The sequence below is a fragment of the Miscanthus floridulus genome, unplaced genomic scaffold (assembly GCF_019320115.1).
Source record: "Miscanthus floridulus cultivar M001 unplaced genomic scaffold, ASM1932011v1 fs_684_1_2, whole genome shotgun sequence".
NCBI classification, from domain to species: Eukaryota; Viridiplantae; Streptophyta; class Magnoliopsida; order Poales; family Poaceae; genus Miscanthus; species Miscanthus floridulus.
This window is the reverse complement of record NW_027097107.1, coordinates 23,484-44,568: the sequence shown is the minus strand read 5'-3', so window position 1 is coordinate 44,568 and position 21,085 is coordinate 23,484. Positions and strand designations below refer to the sequence as shown.

General features: G+C 42.5%; 2 protein-coding genes across 4 annotated transcripts; both read left to right on the top strand.

Annotated features, from left to right (window-relative positions):
- Positions 1-475: 475 nt before the first annotated feature.
- On the top strand, positions 476-8,708 carry LOC136532660 (ABC transporter A family member 8-like). Of its 3 annotated transcripts, none has more exons than XM_066525262.1 (11): positions 476-636; positions 950-1,328; positions 1,424-1,503; positions 1,594-1,747; positions 2,129-2,242; positions 2,329-2,477; positions 2,796-2,954; positions 3,071-3,233; positions 3,499-3,624; positions 3,721-3,817; positions 8,405-8,705. In XM_066525262.1, exons 1-11 carry the CDS (start codon positions 577-579, stop codon positions 8,469-8,471), a joined length of 1,548 nt encoding a protein of 515 aa, XP_066381359.1. In that variant the 5' UTR covers positions 476-576; the 3' UTR covers positions 8,472-8,705. The 3 variants fall into 3 exon arrangements, with proteins under 3 accessions (XP_066381359.1, XP_066381360.1, XP_066381361.1); XM_066525263.1 differs by lacking the exon at positions 8,405-8,705 and adding an exon at positions 6,470-6,729; XM_066525264.1 differs by lacking the exon at positions 2,796-2,954 and having other exon boundaries at positions 8,405-8,708.
- LOC136532661 (uncharacterized) lies at positions 8,492-12,804 on the top strand. Its single transcript, XM_066525265.1, has 4 exons — positions 8,492-9,506; positions 9,883-9,968; positions 10,555-10,707; positions 11,194-12,804. Exons 1-4 carry the CDS (start codon positions 8,492-8,494, stop codon positions 12,802-12,804), a joined length of 2,865 nt encoding a protein of 954 aa, XP_066381362.1.
- Positions 12,805-21,085: the final 8,281 nt, after the last annotated feature.

The window sequence follows — 21,085 nt, the reverse complement described above, 5'->3', positions numbered from 1 at the left end:
GTCAATCTATTACTAGGAGTCTGGGACTAAAGTTTAGATGACTAGCGATTAGTCCAGTGCATCAAATATAGGTTACGAGAACAACCCACCTAAAAGGTGCACATTTTACAAAATGGCAGGGGGGCATGTCCATCGCAAACTCAATTGTTAATACCCATTTCAATAAATACCATATCTTTTTTTTTGATAGGATTTCCAAACATTGATGTTGAGTAGAGCACCCTACTAGTAATTCTGACCATGCACAATAGCAAAATCCACCCACCCCTATAGAATTAATGACACCGCATCCTTGCTGGGCACTGTGATATCCTGCTGCGGTTTCCCGAAATTGACCTTTCTTCGGAGCAAAGGAAGGAGGCTCTGATCCGCTATCGCTAGGGGCAAAACCGTCTTTTGCACGTGGAAGGCCACACAGCTTTTGCAGTCCTGCACTGCTGGTGCCTTGGCACGCCTGCTCCAGTCCAATTGGAAGTGCACTGCTACACTTGTAAGCGTAGCAGCAGAGTCTTCTCTTCACTTCTCCTCGAGCTCTGCTCTTCACCTCTCCGAGGGGAGGAGCCGAGCGGCAAGGCGATGGGTGCCAACTGCCTCGCGCAGACCAATGCACTCTTCAGGAAGAATCTCGTGATCCAGGTGATGCGTCCTCATCTCCTGATCAGTCAAATCTCTCTTCGTATTACTGGAATCTCGACTCTTTTTCGTAGGAAAAATTTTCTTTGCGGTTTGCCTCTGAAAAGGTTCATAGTTTCATACTAGTGCATGCTCGATCCTGTGGATTCCAAGGAACTGAAGAATGCAGCTCCTGTGTTCCCAAGATTCGATCTTCTTCTTGCCGGAGCGCATACGAAAACCCCCAAATTAATTCTCTTCTCGCCGGGGTGCAATCAATCATATTGCTTTTCGCTGATGAACTCTGACATGTTCTACCTACACTGTGAATCTGCAGAGGCGCAACCACAGGTCGAATTGCTGCCTCATCTGCTTCCCGCTGCTCATCTGCTTGCTACTCGGAGGGGTGCAGATGATCGTGGCGATAGCTTATTACGCCAGTTCAGCGGCGCACAGGCCACGGATCGACTGCGGCTACTGCACCGCTAGCACCAACAGCTCCAGCACGGACACGGTAGGAGGCCTCGTTTGCCCAACCGAATGCCCCCTGCCGATCGCGCCGAAATGGCCGCCGGTGCTGCAGCTGCCGCCGGCACCGGACGACATGGACATCGGTTCCTCGGCGTCGACCAATCTCACGGGCGCTTCGATCAGAAGGTCGAAAACCCCCGCGGCGACGTTCCTTGTCACTGGTACCAACCAGTCATTTGCAGAAAGTATGCACATCTTTAGTTTTGCGGTAAATGTTGGAGTTTCCTACTTGCAAAATGCTGTTATAGGTTTGGAATTTCATGATTTCTGGTTCTTGCAGGTGTCATGAGTAACATGTTACCCAAGCATGGGGAGTTGAATTCTGCAGCCGACATCTCCAATATTGCTGATTTCGCACTGGTTGGTTCCCTAAATTGAGCTTTGTGTGATGCTCTGCTGCTCGCTTGTTGAATTGAGCCATTGATCTAACTCCCTGCGAAACATTTTCAGGGTACAGATGCAATGCGCTTTATCTCTAATGGCGCTGAGGAACTCGGTTCTGATTTTGACCACCATAACCACCTCTTTTTCCTTCAGAGAAGCTGCACTCCGAACGCGACACTTTCTTTTCTAGTCCAAGAAGGTAGCAGCAATTTTACCAAAGGTGAGATTCTTAACGGCTGCCCAGGAGCTATGTAGAGAAATCAAACGATAATTTAGTGTTTACAGAGTTGGCTTAACACAAATCTAGTGGGTACAATATGCAATTTTTTTATGATTTTTAAGGAAAATAAAACTAATTCGCAAAAAGAAAAGGAAAAGGAAAAGGAAAAGGAAAACAGGTGGCTAATAGTAAAATTTAGTGCATTATTACTACTATTTTTAGAATGGATTTTACCAGATATTTTTTTCTACAAATATTCAACGATTTGGTTGAGACATTGATCAGATAGAGTACCTTTTCTGAAATATGACTAGACTAAGTCATTGTGAAATAAGATGAACCCTAACAGCTATTCTTATCTGAAAAACTGGTCTGGATCAGATGCGGAATGTATTGAAGGATTATTTCTCTGGCGAGAGGACTCATCAGTCATTAACAGTGAATCATATAGAGTTTATTACAAAGAGGATACGCAAGCCAATCAAATTGCTTCAGGTTTTACCATTCTTCTCCTTGATCATATCTTTTTCCCCCTAGCCCTAATTGACAACTCTAATCAACTTATATTATTCTGTTTACAGCATATGACCTCACAAGCTCAAACCTCAACAAGTTTAACTTGATTGTCTCATACAACTCAACATACAAGGGTGATACTCAATTGTCAATGTCGTTATCTTCACTTTCATTTTCACCAATATTGCTTCGAGTTCCACGGTTATTGAATCTGGTAATTGTTTCTTTTGACTGAAAAAAATATAATTTTCCAGGTGAAACATACTTGCCACAACATACTATTTTCCCCCAACACTCAGCTCACCGTTATATAAATGTCATAAGGAACTAAGATGTAATGGTTTAAACTTCCTTGCTTTCTATATGATAGCTTCTGCTATCTGTCACCACACTCCTTTTTTTTTAAAAAAAGTATTACACTTTTGAATGTTCTTTGAAAGTCAAAATCTTGTGTTACTAAATGCTTTCGTGTAGAAAAAATTATTCAAATGTTTATGCATTGTTTTACTTATTTTATGGTGCTCCTATGCAGGTCTCAAATGCATACCTTCAATTGAGGGGCAGTGATACTAAGATACAGTTTGAGTTTATTAAAGACATGCCTAGAGTTGCTCAACAAGAATTGCCTATTGATATATCTTTCTTAGTGGGGAAATTGGTTTTCGTATGGATGATAATGCTTCTTTTCCCTGTATGGTCTCCTTTACCGTAGACTGAACAGCATGTAGTAGATGGGAACTTCTTTTCTTTCCTGATATAGACATTAGTTAACTTGCATAATCAGATGTAAACTTGCTGCTATTGCAGGTCATCCTGAGCAATTTAGTCTATGACAAGGAACAGAAGCTAAGAACTATAATGAAGATGCATGGCCTAGGAGATATGGCATACGGGATTATATCATACTGTTATTTTCTTCTTCTATCGCTACTGTATATGCTCTTCTTGGTGTTTTTTGGCTCTCTTTTTGGTAAGACGATTCATTTCACAATTTGACAAGATGCGCTGCGTTAATATTCCAAATAAAAGGGTACATTTTAGAAGTGTTAAGGTTGTACAAATGGTTAATAGTACACTAGTTTTAGTTTTTTTGGTTTTCTTCTGATAATAGCTGCTTTCGATATGGTGAAAAATTATTTATAATATGTTGAAAGCATACATTAGGGACCACTTGTGCATTTCAAATCATGTGAATTACTTTGCTTTGGAAATAATACTTGTCTTTCTGTTGCCAGGCATAAAGTTATTTATATTGAGTGACTACAGGGTACAATTTGTGGTTTACTTCGCCTACATAAACTTGCAAATTTCGTTTGCTTTTCTTATAGCAACATACTTTTCAAAAGTCAGAACTGCTAGTGGTATGTTTCTACTCGAGTGTTTGCATTTCTGTTTGTTCAGATTCAGATGGTTCTAGCAAATTATTGACTTTCATTATATGTAATTGTTTCATGCAGTGACTGGATATCTCTTCACAATTGGGTCTGCCTATTTAGGAGAATATTTATTCAGGCCTATTTTTGAAGATATGTCCATGTCAAGTCTGTGCCCAAAGTACTTCCTACATTATGGCTAAATCTGTTGTGATATATCTTATACCCCCCTACTATTACTTCTAAGAAAAAATATGTAACACCCTAAAATTTGAATAAATTTAAATTGGCTAAATTGGTTTATTTTTATTTATGTGAGTATTTAAACCACATTAAGTTTATAAAAATGAAATCAATATCCAAGTTAAATACATGCTTGAGCATTCATGCTGGTGCATACTTTGTGTTGAGTTGGTTTGGATTTTGTTCTAGTTTAAAAAGGGGAATTCAAATTCATCTGAAAAAGGGTTCAAAAGCTTGGAAAATAAAAAGAAAAGGGAAACTTTCTCTCTGCCTGGCTTCTGGCCCAGTCGGCCTGCTCCCTCCTCCTCAGCCCAGCAGCCGAAGCCGCAGTGCAGGCCCTCCTGGTTTCCTTTCCCTTCTTCTTTCTTGGGCCGTAGTTGAGGCCCAGCCCACGGTAGCCACTGCGGCAGCAGCTCTCATCTCTCCTTGTCTCGCTGACGTGGCTGGCCCACCTGTCAGCGGCCTCTTCCTCCTTGAACGGAACCGAGCCGGACTCCACCACCGACCGAGCCGCGGTACTCCGCCTGGGCGTCCGCGTCACGCCTTGCCCCTATAATTTCCTAAGGCCGCGTCCGCAACGCCCTCGCAACCCTAAGCGTAACCGCCGCCTTCGCTCACGCGTACAAGGCCGCGGCAAGCCACTAACCTAGCCGCCATTGCTGTTCTCCGCCGCCGCACTCAATTCGTCACGGTCGTCGCTGTTTCATCGTCGTAAGCTTGGGCAAGTGTTTTGCCGCGACCTCGTAATCACCTCGGCACCCTTTTCTTTGATCAATTTGGCTTATCCGACATTGTCACCGTGTGCAGATCGTCGGGTTCTGCCGTCGCGAGCCGCCCTCCGACCACGCGCCACCTCCGACTCCATCTTCTCGCTGGGTGAGCTTGCCTTGCCCTCCTCTGTCGAATGGTACCGGTCCCATGGGTTTTTGTGCTCTGGTTCGCCCAAACCGCAAGCTCCGGCGAGCTCGGTTGTCGCCGTTCATGTCGGCCGCCGCCTCCCCTTTCTTCTCCGGTCAGCACGCTGCTCGCACCCTCCAGGTCTAATCTGGACCGTCCAGATTGGATCCAATGGCCGTTGACGGCTGATACCCTTTCGGGTGCCCGTTTTGCTAAAGAGCCCCTGGCGAACTGGATAATGGAACCCGCCGTCCTTTACGCTTTCTGATTTCAACGCTTTCTCTTTTGGAAAACGTATTTCTGATTTAACAGATTCAAAATCAAGTTCCATCTAATTACAGTTTTGCCACTACCTTTAATTGCTCATAACTTATTCGTTTTAACTCCAAATTGGACCATTCAACTTGCGTTAGATTCGTATTTTAGAGATCTATCTGTTCATATAATTTGTCACCATGTTTTTGAACTTAAAATTTTGAGTTTATATTTAATCTATTTCTTTAATAGGAAAACTTGTTTTAATCATAACTTTCTCGTCGTAATTCCGTTTTTCGTGATCCTCGCGTTTATATGATCGTAGTGACAAGTAGAATGTTTTTATACACTTTTCAAACTGTTTTATTTCTGGTGGTGTACTGTTCTAATTAAATCTATTTGTTTGCCTCGTGTATGATTGCTCGGATGATTGTATGTTGCTGCTTGGCGTTGTTGATCGAGTTCAGACGGTGAGGTTTACGTTGGTGAGCAAGAGAACTTCTACGACCAGCAAGACCAGCAAGATTTTCAGGAGAACTTTGATCAAGGCAAGTATAGCTAAGGACCTTCCTTGTTGTCCTATTCATGATGCTCACTAAAATACATATGCATGCGTCTTCCTTGCTACCTATGGTAGGAATTCCTAGGTTTTGAACACTCAGTTACCTTGTCACCTTGGGAGGTTTGCATTGGGTAGTTCTATTGCTAGTGCAACAAAACATGATCTTGAAACTTGATTAATGAATATGCTATAAACATATACAAGATGACTTTTTAGCAATAGAAGGACTTGTCTTGTAACTGATTATCCGGGATTGACGTACAGCTGTGAGGGCTATATGGCTCTGGCTCTAGTTATTTGAGAAACCCTTTTCTAGCTGGTTAGAGGTCTGCGAGTTGGGTATAGGACAGCCTCTGTCCTGTTGAGCCTAGCTTTGGAAGCGGCCTTTTATATTATTGGAAGGGGGGTTCCTATATCTGATGACCCTGCGACCCTGGCCGGTTAGACGAGCTCTTGGGTGGCTCTATATGGTTTCCGGTGTTTTGGGAGTAATTAACCCACTCATTTGGAAAACATGACTCACAGTGAAAGTGTACACCTCTGCGCAGAGTTAACAAACTGGTATACTAGCCGTGCTCACGGATACGAGCGGCCTTGGAACACTTACATAAGAGATGATGACTTTTACTTGTTAAGATGATCATTTATGTTAATTGTTTAAGATATTGATTATTCATGTTCATTGATTATGTGTTAAGGGATTATTGCTACCTTGGTGTTAATAAATGCTAAACTTGATGATGACTTAAATGCTAACCGCAGTAAACCAGTGTCAGCTATTTGAGCCTCATGAACCCTTAGTTATCTTGTTAAGTACGACATGTACTTATGCCTTGCTTTATCTTTTATATTGGAAAAATCCCGGATGGGTAACAGATCAAGATTGGATTGAAGATTATCGTGAAGAGTATTAGGCTTGATGTTCACCAGTTGACGTCCCTATTGGAGCTTCCGCAAGAGAGTTATCTTAGTAGTTATTATATTTATGCTTGAGACTATGTATTGAATACTTATTCGTTATGTAATAAACATTGTGATGGTACAATTCAAAATTTGTCTACTTATGTGTGCGACCGTTCCTGGGGTGCACATAAGACTTTTATACATCCTCTTTTGTTCTTAAAATGGGATGTGACAGATTGGTACCAGAGCCCTGTTGACTGTAGGACGCAAGCCTAGTTAGAATGGTCGTTTTTGGTTCCTTTGCTTCACTTGTTTCATGCTTTCCACCTCCATCTTGTTATTTGCTAAGTTTTGTGCTTCTTTTGTCTTATTCTATTATAAAATCAATTGATTCTATTCTAATTAATTTGAAACTTCTGTAGATGACACGTGACCGTAAGTCTGCCCGCTTGTACGTTGGATGCTTTCAACCACAGCGTGCTGTGTATGAGCCAATGGAGCCTAGAGAGGACGTCCAGAGGAAGAACTGGAAGAATGAGGTTGGTGAAGAGGTCCATTCTTCGCCAACTCCGATAGCTCAATCCCCAGCACGTGTGGAGGCCATAGACTTGACCAATGATGATGAAGATGAAGTACACCAGCCACTGCCACGTATAGGTTGGACTGACAAGCTAAGCATCAAGAAGCCTGATGACAATGCCTTCTACCATGACTTGCTGACAATGATGTTGGAGTACTATTATCCAGACCTGCAGGCCACTCTGGAGTATCATACTACGGAGCACAGCCATCCTTTGATTGGTTCATCTTGGGATACTCGGTTACTGATCAAGACCCCGAATATTCGCAAGATAGATGCAGTTGTCACCCACCATGTCAGTCGAGCTACCGCGGAAAGAAGCATGGAGGATGCTGCTTCCATTGCACTTGCCTACTACCGTGGCCGACTCTCTGATGATAAGAAGGACGATGGACTCTTGTATTACCCATGTTATCTTCCGAAGGAAAATAGTTGGACCATAGAGGTCGTGGTAAAAGGATCGAAGACTCTTGAGGCCACCGTTGAGTTAAACCGTGAACTCACAAATAAGGTGGGAGCGTTAAAAGAAGAGCTGAAGGAGGCACAAGACATGATCAAAGAATACCAGAAAGAGATTGATGGCCTTAACGCCGAGTTAGGGCGTCCTAAGCTGTTTGAGAAGTTAGATGAGCCCTCCACCAAGAAGAATGCCGCCCCTTAAGTTTATGAAACCATTGTAATAGGCACGTATTTAGTATCGTGAGTCGAGTCGAGTCTTTTAAGTGTTTGTGAACTAATGGTGTGCTAGATGGATTATTATTGTGATTTATGTGTGATTTGGATCTTTGTGATGAGTGCGGGAACTTTGTGGGCATGTCCATGAGTTCCTTAGCTAAAATATTAAGGGTAAAAGTGCTTTAATAAATAATTCGGGTTGGTCTATCCTGTCTCCTTGCTTGCTGTTTTCTGGAACAGTCAGTGATGTTTTGGTTATAACTTTTCACCTGCTCGAGCATTGGTCATGAAATTTTACGGAGAGTACATAGACTGCTGTGTTTTTCCAATGGCACAAGAATCACCTTTTATTCTATTCGTATCTGAGAGTTACGACTGTCACAATATGAACTTTGGTGCTGTCTGGAATCTGAGGACAGTTTCTGTTGTGGTCTGTTTTTGATTAATGTAACGTCAGAATCAGAAAATGTGGTCTAAATGAAAGTTGTAGATAATTTCTTAAGCTTTCGAACCAGTATAAAGATCATCTTATTTGGATGATCTGGAACTCGAGTTATGACAGTTTTTCTGACCTGCTGATTCTGCATCACGTCCAGAAATTTTCAGAATTGCCTATATCTTACATATTGGTGATGTTTCGTGTTGGATTGCAGATGTCTGGCCGTGGAGGAAATAGAGGACGTGGGAGAGGTGCTCCACCACCCCCACCACCACCCATGACCGCAGCAGAGGTGTTGGCGATGCAAGGACAGTTTATGCAGTCCATGATGCAGTTCTTTCAGAACCAACCTATGGGAGCACCAGCACCTCCACCACCAAGAGACAAGCGAAGGGAATTCATGCAAGGACATCCTCCGGTTTTCTCTCATGCCGCTGACCCCTTGGAGGCAGATGATTGGCTACGCGCAGTGGAGAAACAGCTCAACATCGCTCAGTGTGATGATCAACAAAAGGTGTTGTATGCTTCGGGTCAGCTTCAGGGAGCAGCTCAGACTTGGTGGGAGTCGTATCAGTCTGCTCGTCCCAACAATGCTCCTGCTATCACATGGCTAGAATTTGTGAGGGATTTCAAGGCACACCATATCCCAGATGGTTTGATAGAGCTCAAGCAGGAGGAATTCAGATCTCTCAGGATGGGTTCTATGTCTGTCAGTGAGTATCACGACAAGTTTGCTCAGTTGGCTCGCTATGCTCCTAATGACGTGAGGGAGGATGCAGACAAGCAACGTCTCTTCCTCAAGGGAATTTACTATGATCTCAGGTTGCAGTTGGCTGGTAACACATATGCTAATTTCCAGCAGTTGGTGAATCGCGCTATTGTGCTTGACAATATGCGATTGGAGAGGGACAGGAAGAGAAAGATGAAGGGACAGGTCTCAGGAGGCAACACACGCCCGCGCTATAATAACCAGCAGAGGTATCAAGGTCCAGTCAGTCAATGGAACCGTGGTCAGTTTCCACAACGCTCTCAGAACCAACAGCAGAATTGGAACCAGCGTGCACCGCAGCAAATGGGCAATCAGACTCCACGCCAGGGAACGCCCAACACCACCCCGATGAAGGGCAGTGCACCTAGTACTCCCAATAAGTGTTTTCGATGTGGGGATGTGGGACACTATGCTAACCACTGCCCCCAGAAGCCGAATCAACAGACACCTCAGAAGCAGAATAGCAACCAGAAGCCCGCGTACAACACTGGAAGAGTGAACCATGTGGCACCGGATACTGTGGATGGAGCACCAGAAGTTATGATGGGTACGTTCAACATTAACTCTATCCCCGCTAATGTTCTTTTTGACTCTGGAGCTTCGCATTCCTTTATTTCACAAGCATTTGTTAGAACACATAGCCTACCTTTAATTGCAATGAAGACCCAAATGCTAGTAAACTCACCGGGGGGATCAATACCTGCTGCACATTGTTGCCCTTCTGCAAGTCTTACCTTAAGGGGGGTAGACTTCTCAGTCAGTCCTATTGTGTTGAGAACTTTCGGGATCGATGTGATTCTGGGTATGGATTGGATGAAAGAACACCGAGCTGTGATTCAGTGTCAGGAGAGAGGTTGTAGCAGTGACAACACCAAAGGGAGATCGAATCAGTGTTGGTGTGACAGTGCAACCACCACCAACAGCTACAGTGAATCAACTAGATGATGATGCTAATCCCCAGGACCGTGTTGTGGAGGAGTTTCAGATGTCTTCCCCGATGATTTGCCAGGTATGCCACCTGACCGTGACATTGAGTTTATAATTGAATTATTACCTGGTACTGCACCTATAGCTAAGAGACCATATAGAATGGGGGTTAACGAATTAGAAGAACTTAAGAAACAATTGAAAGAGCTTGTCAGATAAAGGGTTCATACGACCTAGTGCATCACCTTGGGGAGCGCCTGTGATCTTTGTTGACAAGAAGGATGGAACACAGCGTATGTGTGTGGATTATCGATCTCTTAATGAGATAACTATCAAGAACAAGTACCCGTTGCCTAGAATTGATGACTTGTTTGACTAGTTGAGAGGTGCTTGTGTGTTTTCTAAGATTGATCTTGCGTTCTGGTTATCATCAGTTGAAGATTCGGAATACTGATATACCAAAAACAGCTTTTACTACGAGGTATGGGTTATATGAGTATACAGTTATGTCTTTTGGTTTGACCAATGCACCTGCCTACTTTATGTATATGATGAATAAGGTGTTTATGGAGTATCTTGATAAGTTTGTGGTAGTATTCATTGATGACATACTGGTATTCTCTAAAACGGATGATGATCATGCTGAACATCTGAGATTGGTGCTGCAGAAGCTTAGAGAGCATAAGTTATATGCTAAGCGTAGTAAGTGTGAATTCTGGTTAAGAGAAGTCTCTTTTCTTGGACATGTTGTTTCTAATGGTGGTATAGCAGTGGACCCAGGCAAGGTGAAGGATGTACTGAATTGGAAGCCACCTACTGATGTAAGTGAGATCCGTAGCTTTCTTGGTTTAGCGGGTTATTATCGAAGATTCATTGAAGGTTTCTCCAAGCTTGCTAAACCCATGACAGCCCTGTTAGAGAAGAATGCTAAGTTTGAGTGGTCTAGTAAGTGTCAAGCTGGCTTTGAAGAATTAAAGAAGCGATTGACAACAGCTCCAGTGTTAATTTTGCCTGATCTAAATAAGAAGTTCTCTATCTATTGTGATGCATCTCATCAAGGATTGGGATGTGTTCTTATGCAAGAGGGTAGAGTTGTTGCTTATGCATCTAGACAGCTGAGGAAACATGAGTTGAATTATCCTACTCATGATTTGGAGTTAGCGGCTGTGGTTCATGCATTAAAAATCTGGAGACACTATCTGATTGGGCATAAGAGTGATATCTTTACCGATCATAAGAGTTTGAAGTACATATTCACTCAGTCAGATCTGAATTTAAGACAACGTCGTTGGTTGGAACTAATCAAGGATTATGATCTAGAAGTGCACTATCATCCTGGTAAGGCAAACGTGGTGGCCGATGCTCTTAGTAGGAAGAGATATGCCAATGAGCTTGAGATGACGCCTGTGCCAGAGGAGTTATGTGAAGAGCTTCAGCATTTGAACCTTGGCATTGTTTATAATGCTATGGAGATAGAAGTGACACCTACACTAGAGCTTGAGATACGTAAGGGTCAGTTGGAGGATGAGAAGCTAAAGGAAATAGCAGGTAATGTAGCGCTTGGGAAAGCTCCGGGATTCAGCATAGATGAGAATGGGACTCTATGGTTCGGGAAAAGAATCTGTGTGCCTGAAGTGAAAGCCATTCGTGATGCAATTCTACGTGAAGCACATGATTCAACTTATTCTATCCATCCTGGCAGTACTAAGATGTATCTGGATCTTAAAGAGAAGTATTGGTGGTATGGTCTGAAGAAGGATATAGCTGAGTATGTTGCTGTATGTGATACTTGTCAGAGAGTGAAAGCTGAGCATCAGCGACCTGCAGGATTGTTGCAACCTATGAAGATACCTGAGTGGAAGTGGGAAGAAGTTGGAATGGACTTCATAGTGGGGTTACCACGTACTCAAAGAGGTTATGATTCAATATGGGTGATTGTGGATCGTTTGACTAAAGTTGCTCACTTCTTACCTGTCAAGACCACTTATAGAGGACCAAAGTTAGCAGAACTATACATGGAAAGGATAGTGAGTTTGCATGGTGTTCCAAAGAAGATTGTGTCTGATAGAGGTTCGCAGTTCACCTCTCATTTTTGGAAACAGGTACACACTTCGCTGGGCACAAAGTTGAATTTTAGCACAGCCTACCATCCTCAGACTGATGGACAGACGGAGAGACTTAATCAGATTTTGGAAGACATGTTGAGAGCATGTACGTTGCAGTATGGTACTAGTTGGGATAAGAGTTTGTGTTATGCAGAGTTTTCATACAACAACAGCTATCAACAGAGTCTCAAGATGTCACCGTTTGAAGCTTTGTATGGGCGTAAGTGTAGAACACCCTTATTTTGGAATCAAACGGGTGAAAGTCAAGTGTTTGGACCAGATGTGCTTAGAAACGCTGAAGAGCAGGTGAGAAAGATTAGAGAGAACCTAAGAGTGGCACAAACCCGTCAGAAGAGCTATGCAGATAATCGAAGAAGAGACTTGGTATTTGAAGAAGGAGATTATGTCTATTTAAAAGTATCACCTATGAGAAGTGTGAAAAGGTTCAACATGAAAGGTAAGCTAGCACCCCGGTATGTTGGTCCGTTTAAAGTTTTGAAGAGGTGTGGAGAAGTGGCTTATCAGTTAGAATTGCCTGAGAACCTATCTGGTGTCCATGATGTGTTCCATGTGTCCCAACTTAAGAAGTGTTTGCGTGTGCCTGAGGAGCAAATACCATTAGAGGAACTTGCTGTTAAAGATGATCTGACATATGAGGAGTTTCCAATTAAGATTTTGGATACAGCTGAGAAAGTTACGAGAAGCAGGACAATTAGAATGTGCAAGGTTCAGTGGAATCGGTATTCGGAATCAGAGGCAACTTGGGAAAGAGAAGATGAGTTGAGGAAGACATACCCGCAGTTGTTTGAGTAAGCACAGCCTAATCTCGAGGACGAGATTCTTTTAAGGGGGGTAGAATTGTAACACCCTAAAATTTGAATAAATTTAAATTGGCTAAATTGGTTTATTTTTATTTATGTGAGTATTTAAACCACATTAAGTTTATAAAAATGAAATCAATATCCAAGTTAAATACATGCTTGAGCATTCATGCTGGTGCATACTTTGTGTTGAGTTGGTTTGGATTTTGTTCTAGTTTAAAAAGGGGAATTCAAATTCATCTGAAAAAGGATTCAAAAGCTTGGAAAATAAAAAGAAAAGGGAAACTTTCTCTCTGCCTGGCTTCTGGCCCAGTCGGCCTGCTCCCTCCTCCTCAGCCCAGCAGCCGAAGCCGCAGCGCAGGCCCTCCTGGTTTCCTTTCCCTTCTTCTTTCTTGGGCCGTAGTTGAGGCCCAGCCCACGGTAGCCACTGCGGCAGCAGCTCTCATCTCTCCTTGTCTCGCTGACGTGGCTGGCCCACCTGTCAGCGGCATCTTCCTCCTTGAATGGAACCGAGCCGGACTCCACCACCGACCGAGCCGCGGTACTCCGCCTGGGCGTCCGCGCCACGCCTTGCCCCTATAAATTCCTAAGGCCGCGTCCGCAACGCCCTCGCAACCCTAAGCGTAACCGCCGCCTTCGCTCACGCGTACAAGGCCGCAGCAAGCCACTAACCTAGCCGCCATTGCTGTTCTCCGCCGCCGCGCTCAATTCGTCACGGTCGTCGCTGTTTCGTCGTCGTAAGCTTGGGCAAGTGTTTTGCCGCGACCTCGTAATCACCTCGGCACCCTTTTCTTTGATCAATTTGGCTTATCCGACATTGTCACCGTGTGCAGATCGTCGGGTTCTGCCGTCGCGAGCCGCCCTCCGACCACGCGCCACCTCCGACTCCATCTTCTCGCTGGGTGAGCTTGCCTTGCCCTCCTCTGTCGAATGGTACCGGTCCCATGGGTTTTTGTGCTCTGGTTCGCCCAAACCGCAAGCTCCGGCGAGCTCGGTTGTCGCCGTTCATGTCGGCCGCCGCCTCCCCTTTCTTCTCCGGTCAGCACGCCGCTCGCACCCTCCAGGTCTAATCTGGACCGTCCAGATTGGATCCAATGGCCGTTGACGGCTGATACCCTTTCGGGTGCCCGTTTTGCTAAAGAGCCCCTGGCGAACTGGATAATGGAACCCGCCGTCCTTTACGCTTTCTGATTTCAACGCTTTCTCTTTTGGAAAACGTATTTCTGATTTAACAGATTCAAAATCAAGTTCCATCTAATTACAGTTTTGCCACTACCTTTAATTGCTCATAACTTATTCGTTTTAACTCCAAATTGGACCATTCAACTTGCGTTAGATTCGTATTTTAGAGATCTATCTGTTCATATAATTTGTCACCATGTTTTTGAACTTAAAATTTTGAGTTTATATTTAATCTATTTCTTTAATAGGAAAACTTGTTTTAATCATAACTTTCTCGTCGTAATTCCGTTTTTCGTGATCCTCGCGTTTATATGATCGTAGTGACAAGTAGAATGTTTTTATACACTTTTCAAACTGTTTTATTTCTGGTGGTGTACTGTTCTAATTAAATCTATTTGTTTGCCTCGTGTATGATTGCTCGGATGATTGTATGTTGCTGCTTGGTGTTGTTGATCGAGTTCAGACGGTGAGGTTTACGTTGGTGAGCAAGAGAACTTCTACGACCAGCAAGACCAGCAAGATTTTCAGGAGGAACTTTGATCAAGGCAAGTATAGCTAAGGACCTTCCTTGTTGTCCTATTCATGATGCTCACTAAAATACATATGCATGCGTCTTCCTTGCTACCTATGGTAGGAATTCCTAGGTTTTGAACACTCAGTTACCTTGTCACCTTGGGAGGTTTGCATTGGGTAGTTCTATTGCTAGTGCAACAAAACATGATCTTGAAACTTGATTAATGAATATGCTATAAACATATACAAGATGACTTTTTAGCAATAGAAGGACTTGTCTTGTAACTGATTATCCGGGATTGACGTACAGCTGTGAGGGCTATATGGCTCTGGCTCTAGTTATTTGAGAAACCCTTTTCTAGCTGGTTAGAGGTCTGCGAGTTGGGTATAGGACAGCCTCTGTCCTGTTGAGCCTAGCTTTGGAAGCGGCCTTTTATATTATTGGAAGGGGGGTTCCTATATCTGATGACCCTGCGACCCTGGCCGGTTAGACGAGCTCTTGGGTGGCTCTATATGGTTTCCGGTGTTTTGGGAGTAATTAACCCACTCATTTGGAAAACATGACTCACAGTGAAAGTGTACACCTCTGCGCAGAGTTAACAAACTGGTATACTAGCCGTGCTCACGGATACGAGCGGCCTTGGAACACTTACATAAGAGATGATGACTTTTACTTGTTAAGATGATCATTTATGTTAATTGTTTAAGATATTGATTATTCATGTTCATTGATTATGTGTTAAGGGATTATTGCTACCTTGGTGTTAATAAATGCTAAACTTGATGATGACTTAAATGCTAACCGCAGTAAACCAGTGTCAGCTATTTGAGCCTCATGAACCCTTAGTTATCTTGTTAAGTACGACATGTACTTATGCCTTGCTTTATCTTTTATATTGGAAAAATCCCGGATGGGTAACAGATCAAGATTGGATTGAAGGATTATCGTGAAGAGTATTAGGCTTGATGTTCACCAGTTGACGTCCCTATTGGAGCTTCCGCAAGAGAGTTATCTTAGTAGTTATTATATTTATGCTTGAGACTATGTATTGAATACTTATTCACTATGTAATAAACATTGTGATGGTACAATTCAAAAATTTGTCCACTTATGTGTGCGACCGTTCCTGGGGTGCACATAAGACTTTTATACATCCTCTTTTGTTCTTAAAATGGGATGTGACATAAGGATATGCAAGGCTATCTGGCTTGTGGGTTTATTGCATTTGCAGGAAGCATTACTAAGAGCGCGCCCTTATATTCGATTTTTATTAAAAACCCGCATTGATTTATTAACTAACCATTCTATGTAAGCACATGTGCTACTTTCAAGCAGGTGGTAAGCAATCAGAGTTCCTTTTCTTTCCATCTTTTATCTTTCAGTTCTTACTATGGTGCTAGACATGAAACAAGACGTACCGGATCGCCCGGTGATTCGCGAAACAATGCCCCCAGCTGGGTACCCTAAAAACACACGCCCCACTTGTACCCAAGGCACAAGCATAACCAACCCATCACTCTCCTATCCTAGGTGTCTAGGTCCCCATCCAAACTAGGACTCCAAGCCCCCACCCCTGAGTCCCGGACTCAGTGCGGTGCAAGGACCTCCTCCACCAAAATAAAACCCTGATAGTTGGTCCGAAAAGAGCCGGATCCACGACAAGAGAGCAACAAGTCTTCCAAGCGCCCATACCTAAGTATGTGCTCAGGATAATAAGTCTATGACTTGCCTCGATGGCTTATGCAATGACCGATCCTTAACCGACACAGATAGGGAAAACAGTGTAACCAAGCCATGCCCCACGTCCACGGCGACACAACTTCTTACACCCACCAATACCCAAACCATATCCCTGCCCAGTCACTATTTTTCCTTTCCACCATTTAGATTTTTCAAGTGATAATAATGCAGTAATATATTTCCTATCTCTCGCGAGTGACAGGCAATCACTTGACTTCTACTGGAGTCCTGTAGCATAACATTCTACACGATCCTGTCATACTAGTAAGACTCATAGGATAAAGATATATATGCAAGTGGGTTTCATTCAACTTCTTAAAACTTAATGCACAAATATAACTTAAACTGCAAAAAAGTAGGGGTTATGCATCGGGGCTTGCCTGGGTAAAATATAACCAAAAGTTTGTATTTGCATCCTCAAATCATCCACCATCAACTGAACAGAAAGCCCATTGCATCATCTCCTGGAGAGAACACCATGACACCATCTTCGGATTCCCAACCATCCTTCAATTGATCCATTGATCCATCATCGTACCTATATGAGATGCAATGCGATGCAAATGCAAAGACATAATTAATTGACGGCAATCGTGACTCGTAAAGTACGATTTACGCCTCTCAAGTTAACGGCTAGTTCTAATGATGACCATACTTAGGCTACATATACACGTTGTCGGATAAGACGTTATTTCCCAACAATTATTTTAGTTATATAAACCAAGGTTGTTTCTTTATTTCATTCTATCGATTTAACCATTATTCGAGATAGAGCATTATTAGCTACCTAGCAAACTGATTATTCTGGAGCTACAAAAATTACCATGAGTACCTAATATTGCTAAGGGCCTACTGTAAAAATTTCAGATCCAATACTATTACCCATTTATCACAACAATTCCTATAAGTTTATATTTTTACAATGTTAAGTATCCCAATTTAATTATATAGCTCCTAATATGTGAACAAGTTATACTAGCAGGTAGATCATGATTTTAGGAGCCTAACAAACTTAGTTTGACATTTTTATGATTTTTCTACATTTTATTATCAATTTTCAAGTATTTAGACACTCGCTGAAATTAACGAAACATCGAAACAGTTAAAAGGGTCCTTGGGCCCAAAGCCACCGTAGCTTCGATCTTAGTCTAAACATATATATTGTATGAATGATTGAGCATGGAGATTCGTATTCTAAACTAATAACATAAGAACTTAGCTCTAAATCATAAGCATAACTACATTAATATATTGAGAGCATGGACATAGGAAAACACTTGACATTGCTCATACCAAAGATCTCCAAGGTGTTCAAGCTCTCCAACAATGTTCTTGCCTAGCTCCAAACAATACTACTAAAATGTAAAAGAGTACAAGAGTAGAGGGCAAGAGGCTCCAAATGTGTGGTGTGTTGAGTGAGGGGGGAGCCTCACTAGTACATAAATGATTTTTAGAGGCATCTCCCTTTTCTAACAGAAGCGGTTGTCTTAGCACGCCGCCACTAGCCTTCACGGGAGTTACTGTAGCTATACAACCGTTGCTAGAAATCAATTTTTTAGGGGCTGTTCTATTAAGAAATCCGCCTCTCCTCTGAAAATGCTATTTTCAAGAACGGTTGCTTATGTCAACCGTATTTGAAAATGAGTGATTTTTAGAGGTAGTTTTATTAAGTCAACTGCCTCTAAAAATTGATTTTCAAGGGCGATTGACTAAGTCAATTGTCCTTAAAAATAGCTGCAGCATAAATAAATTCGTATCTTTTCTAAATGAAATCGGATGAAGACAAAATTTATATTAAAATTGAGCTCGACGAGATCTAAAACTTCTTAGTTGATAAATTTTTTTGTTTGAGATCATTTATGGTTCCAAATATATAAATTAAGTCTTGGATTTTGAATTTTAAATTTTTGAATTTTTCAAATGACCTTGGATGGAGAAATGTTCTATATCAAAGTTGTAGTGCTCGACGAGATCTAAAACTTTGTAGTTGAAAGTTTTCTCATTTAAGGTTGTTTATGAGTTAAAATATTAATTACAAGATTCATACATATTAGTATAAATAGATAGCATCGTAGAATTAGACATAAGTGACTGTGTGGTTCGGTGGTAGGGGAGGCATCGCGCGAGGAAGAGGCTGTGGGTTCGAATCCTAGGTGTAGACACTTATTCAGAACAAGTGAAAAATAAATCTTGTGAGCCGTGGCCGGTCCTCAACCCTTCAGGCTACACTAGAATTTTTTTTCTTATTTTTATTAGACTCTAAATGGTTTTTAAAAGATTTTGAAAAATATTTTTAGGGACGGTTGACTTAAGTCAATCGCCTCTGAAAATTAGGCGGTTGTCATAAGTCAACCCCCTCAGAAAATTGATTTTTAGAGGCAGTTTTAAAACCACCTTTGAAAATCACTTATTTTTACGATCGCTTGCATAGTAGCGGTTTTAAAATTGTATGTGAAGATCATTTTTGACCGTCTCCAAAGCTGTTTTTTGTACTAGTGCCTCTCCCTCTTTATACTACTCTAAGGACAGTTTCCAGGGAATATTCCACGGAGATTCGCCCGAAATTGCCTTGGAGCAGCGCCGAGGGGCCGCCACATGGAGGGAGGAAGGAGGGCGGTGCGCCAGGGATCTACCGCCTCTGGGCAGTGCCTCTCCGCAACTGCCTTCCTTTGGTCGATTTGTTGCAGGGCTGGGCGCCTATCCCCGCAGGGCCAGATTCGTCAGGTAGTGGGCCTTTTCCTTTAGTGCTTGCTTCAGGTTGCATTACGCTTTGTGTCTTGGCGCACTTTGATCACATTTTCATTTTTTTCAACTGTGTCATGCAAAACACTTATTCTCCAATACATGTGAAAATGTGTTAATATCAATAACATATGTGTGTAATTAATGCTATTCTCCCATATTTATCTCTAATTTGGTGGTCAGATTTGGCCTTTAAGGACTGCCAACATCTATGCTCCACTCCTGCACACCAACACAACCAAGAGATATGTTGCCCACACACTCAGGGTGGAGTTAGTCTCAAACTCAACTGAATCTTGGTCATCTCCTTAAAATCACTCATAACAACTCAACACATATGGCACATATCAACCATGTGTTCACCAAAACAAATTATAACACTATCGCTACAAAAGCGATCCAATGTCAATGGTACCTGCTGTGAGGGACAAGACACTCCGATCGCGCCATCCTAGCTCACCATCTCTATGCAAAACTTGCTCACCAAGCCCCTTTTTTTAGCTTATGTGGTTTAGTTTAGCTCTCGTGTTTTCCTCTTATCTCGATGCCCTTATAAACACAAAGCTGAAACTACTGCCGACCTTAATATCATGAAAGACTTAGGAGAACAACTACTGCAACAAGAGTCTTAGGCGAAAATGAAAATTGAAAAGATAGCTGGTTAGGGCAGCCTCCTATGTATATTACACATTCCCAAGAAGACATTAGATATTTTGGCAGAACCACTTAACCCCAGGGAAAAATGGTCCAACTTGATCGATGCATCTGACGGCCACCAGCTCTTCATGATTTATTGCTTCGTCAGGACGCAAGCTTCATGATGACGCCACACTGCCTACTCCAAGTCCATCCCAAAATCCAATCGTATTTTGAGGCCCAAACATGAAAACCGTCTACCAGTGGTTTTCAGGCCCAAACCACCAAAACCCTCTAGAGAAGCGAATCTGCTACGCCTGCTTAACGGTCTTGACGTGTGTCACCATTTGTTCTCGACTGCCTGATCACCAAGTCATCCAGCGTCTTTGTTTGACTTGGTCAACATACATGATCTACTCCTCCACGTATACAACTGCTTGTCGATGTCCCCAAGTGTCAGCCACCCACGGTCAGTCTTTCCGGCTACCTTGGTCCGTCAGCCTAAGCCTCACGTCCGTCCTTCACCGCTCTTAGTCCATTGGCATGGCATGTCTCTACTTGATTTTCTCCATGGCCGTCGATAGTCTCTTTGCTCCACACTGGCACACCAACACAGCCAAGAGACATGTTACCCACACACTCACGCTAGGTTTAGTTTCAAACTCAAGTTAAGCCTGATCATCTTCTGAAAATCACTCATCACAACTCGACATATATGGGCGCTAGCCGTTGGGCCACCACCCAGCACTAAAATCCGTGGCCCAACTATGAGAGCATTAGTCCCAATTAGTCCCAGTTAGTTCCGGGCCCAACTATGGCCGGGACTAAAGGTAAAAACTGAAGGTCTATTCTCTCTTAGTGCCACCTCATCTTAACTCTTGTGTGTTACAATATAATAGTATAAATGAGTAACATGCAGCACTTCCTCTCTTCGTTCTTATTTACATGTCGTATTAGCTTTGTCCTAAGTCAAACATTTGTATCTTTGACTATCAATTTCAAAAAATTATATAAGTTTACGACATAAGACATGTTTTTAGATTCACTCTAAGAAACACTTTCATAATATATAATTCATTATATTGTGAAACTATAAAGATTCTATGAAATAAATGATAAAAAATAGTAACGTTTGACTTGGGACGAAGCGTTTGACTTGGGACGAAGCTTTCTAATATGACTTGTAAAAAAGTACGGAGGATGTATCATGACTGAACAGTGGCAACCGAACCACTAACGTTTGTTAAGAAAACAAATTAAAACACTATCACTACGAAGCGATCCAATGTCAACGGTACCAGCTGCTGTGAGGGACAACACAGCTCACCGTCTCGATGCAACTTGCTCACCAAGCTCCTTTCAGCTTCTGTGGTTTAGTTTAGCTGTCGTGTTTTGTTCTTATCCCGAAGACCTTACAAACGACAAAGCTGAAATCCTCTTTGAGATGGCGACATAAAAA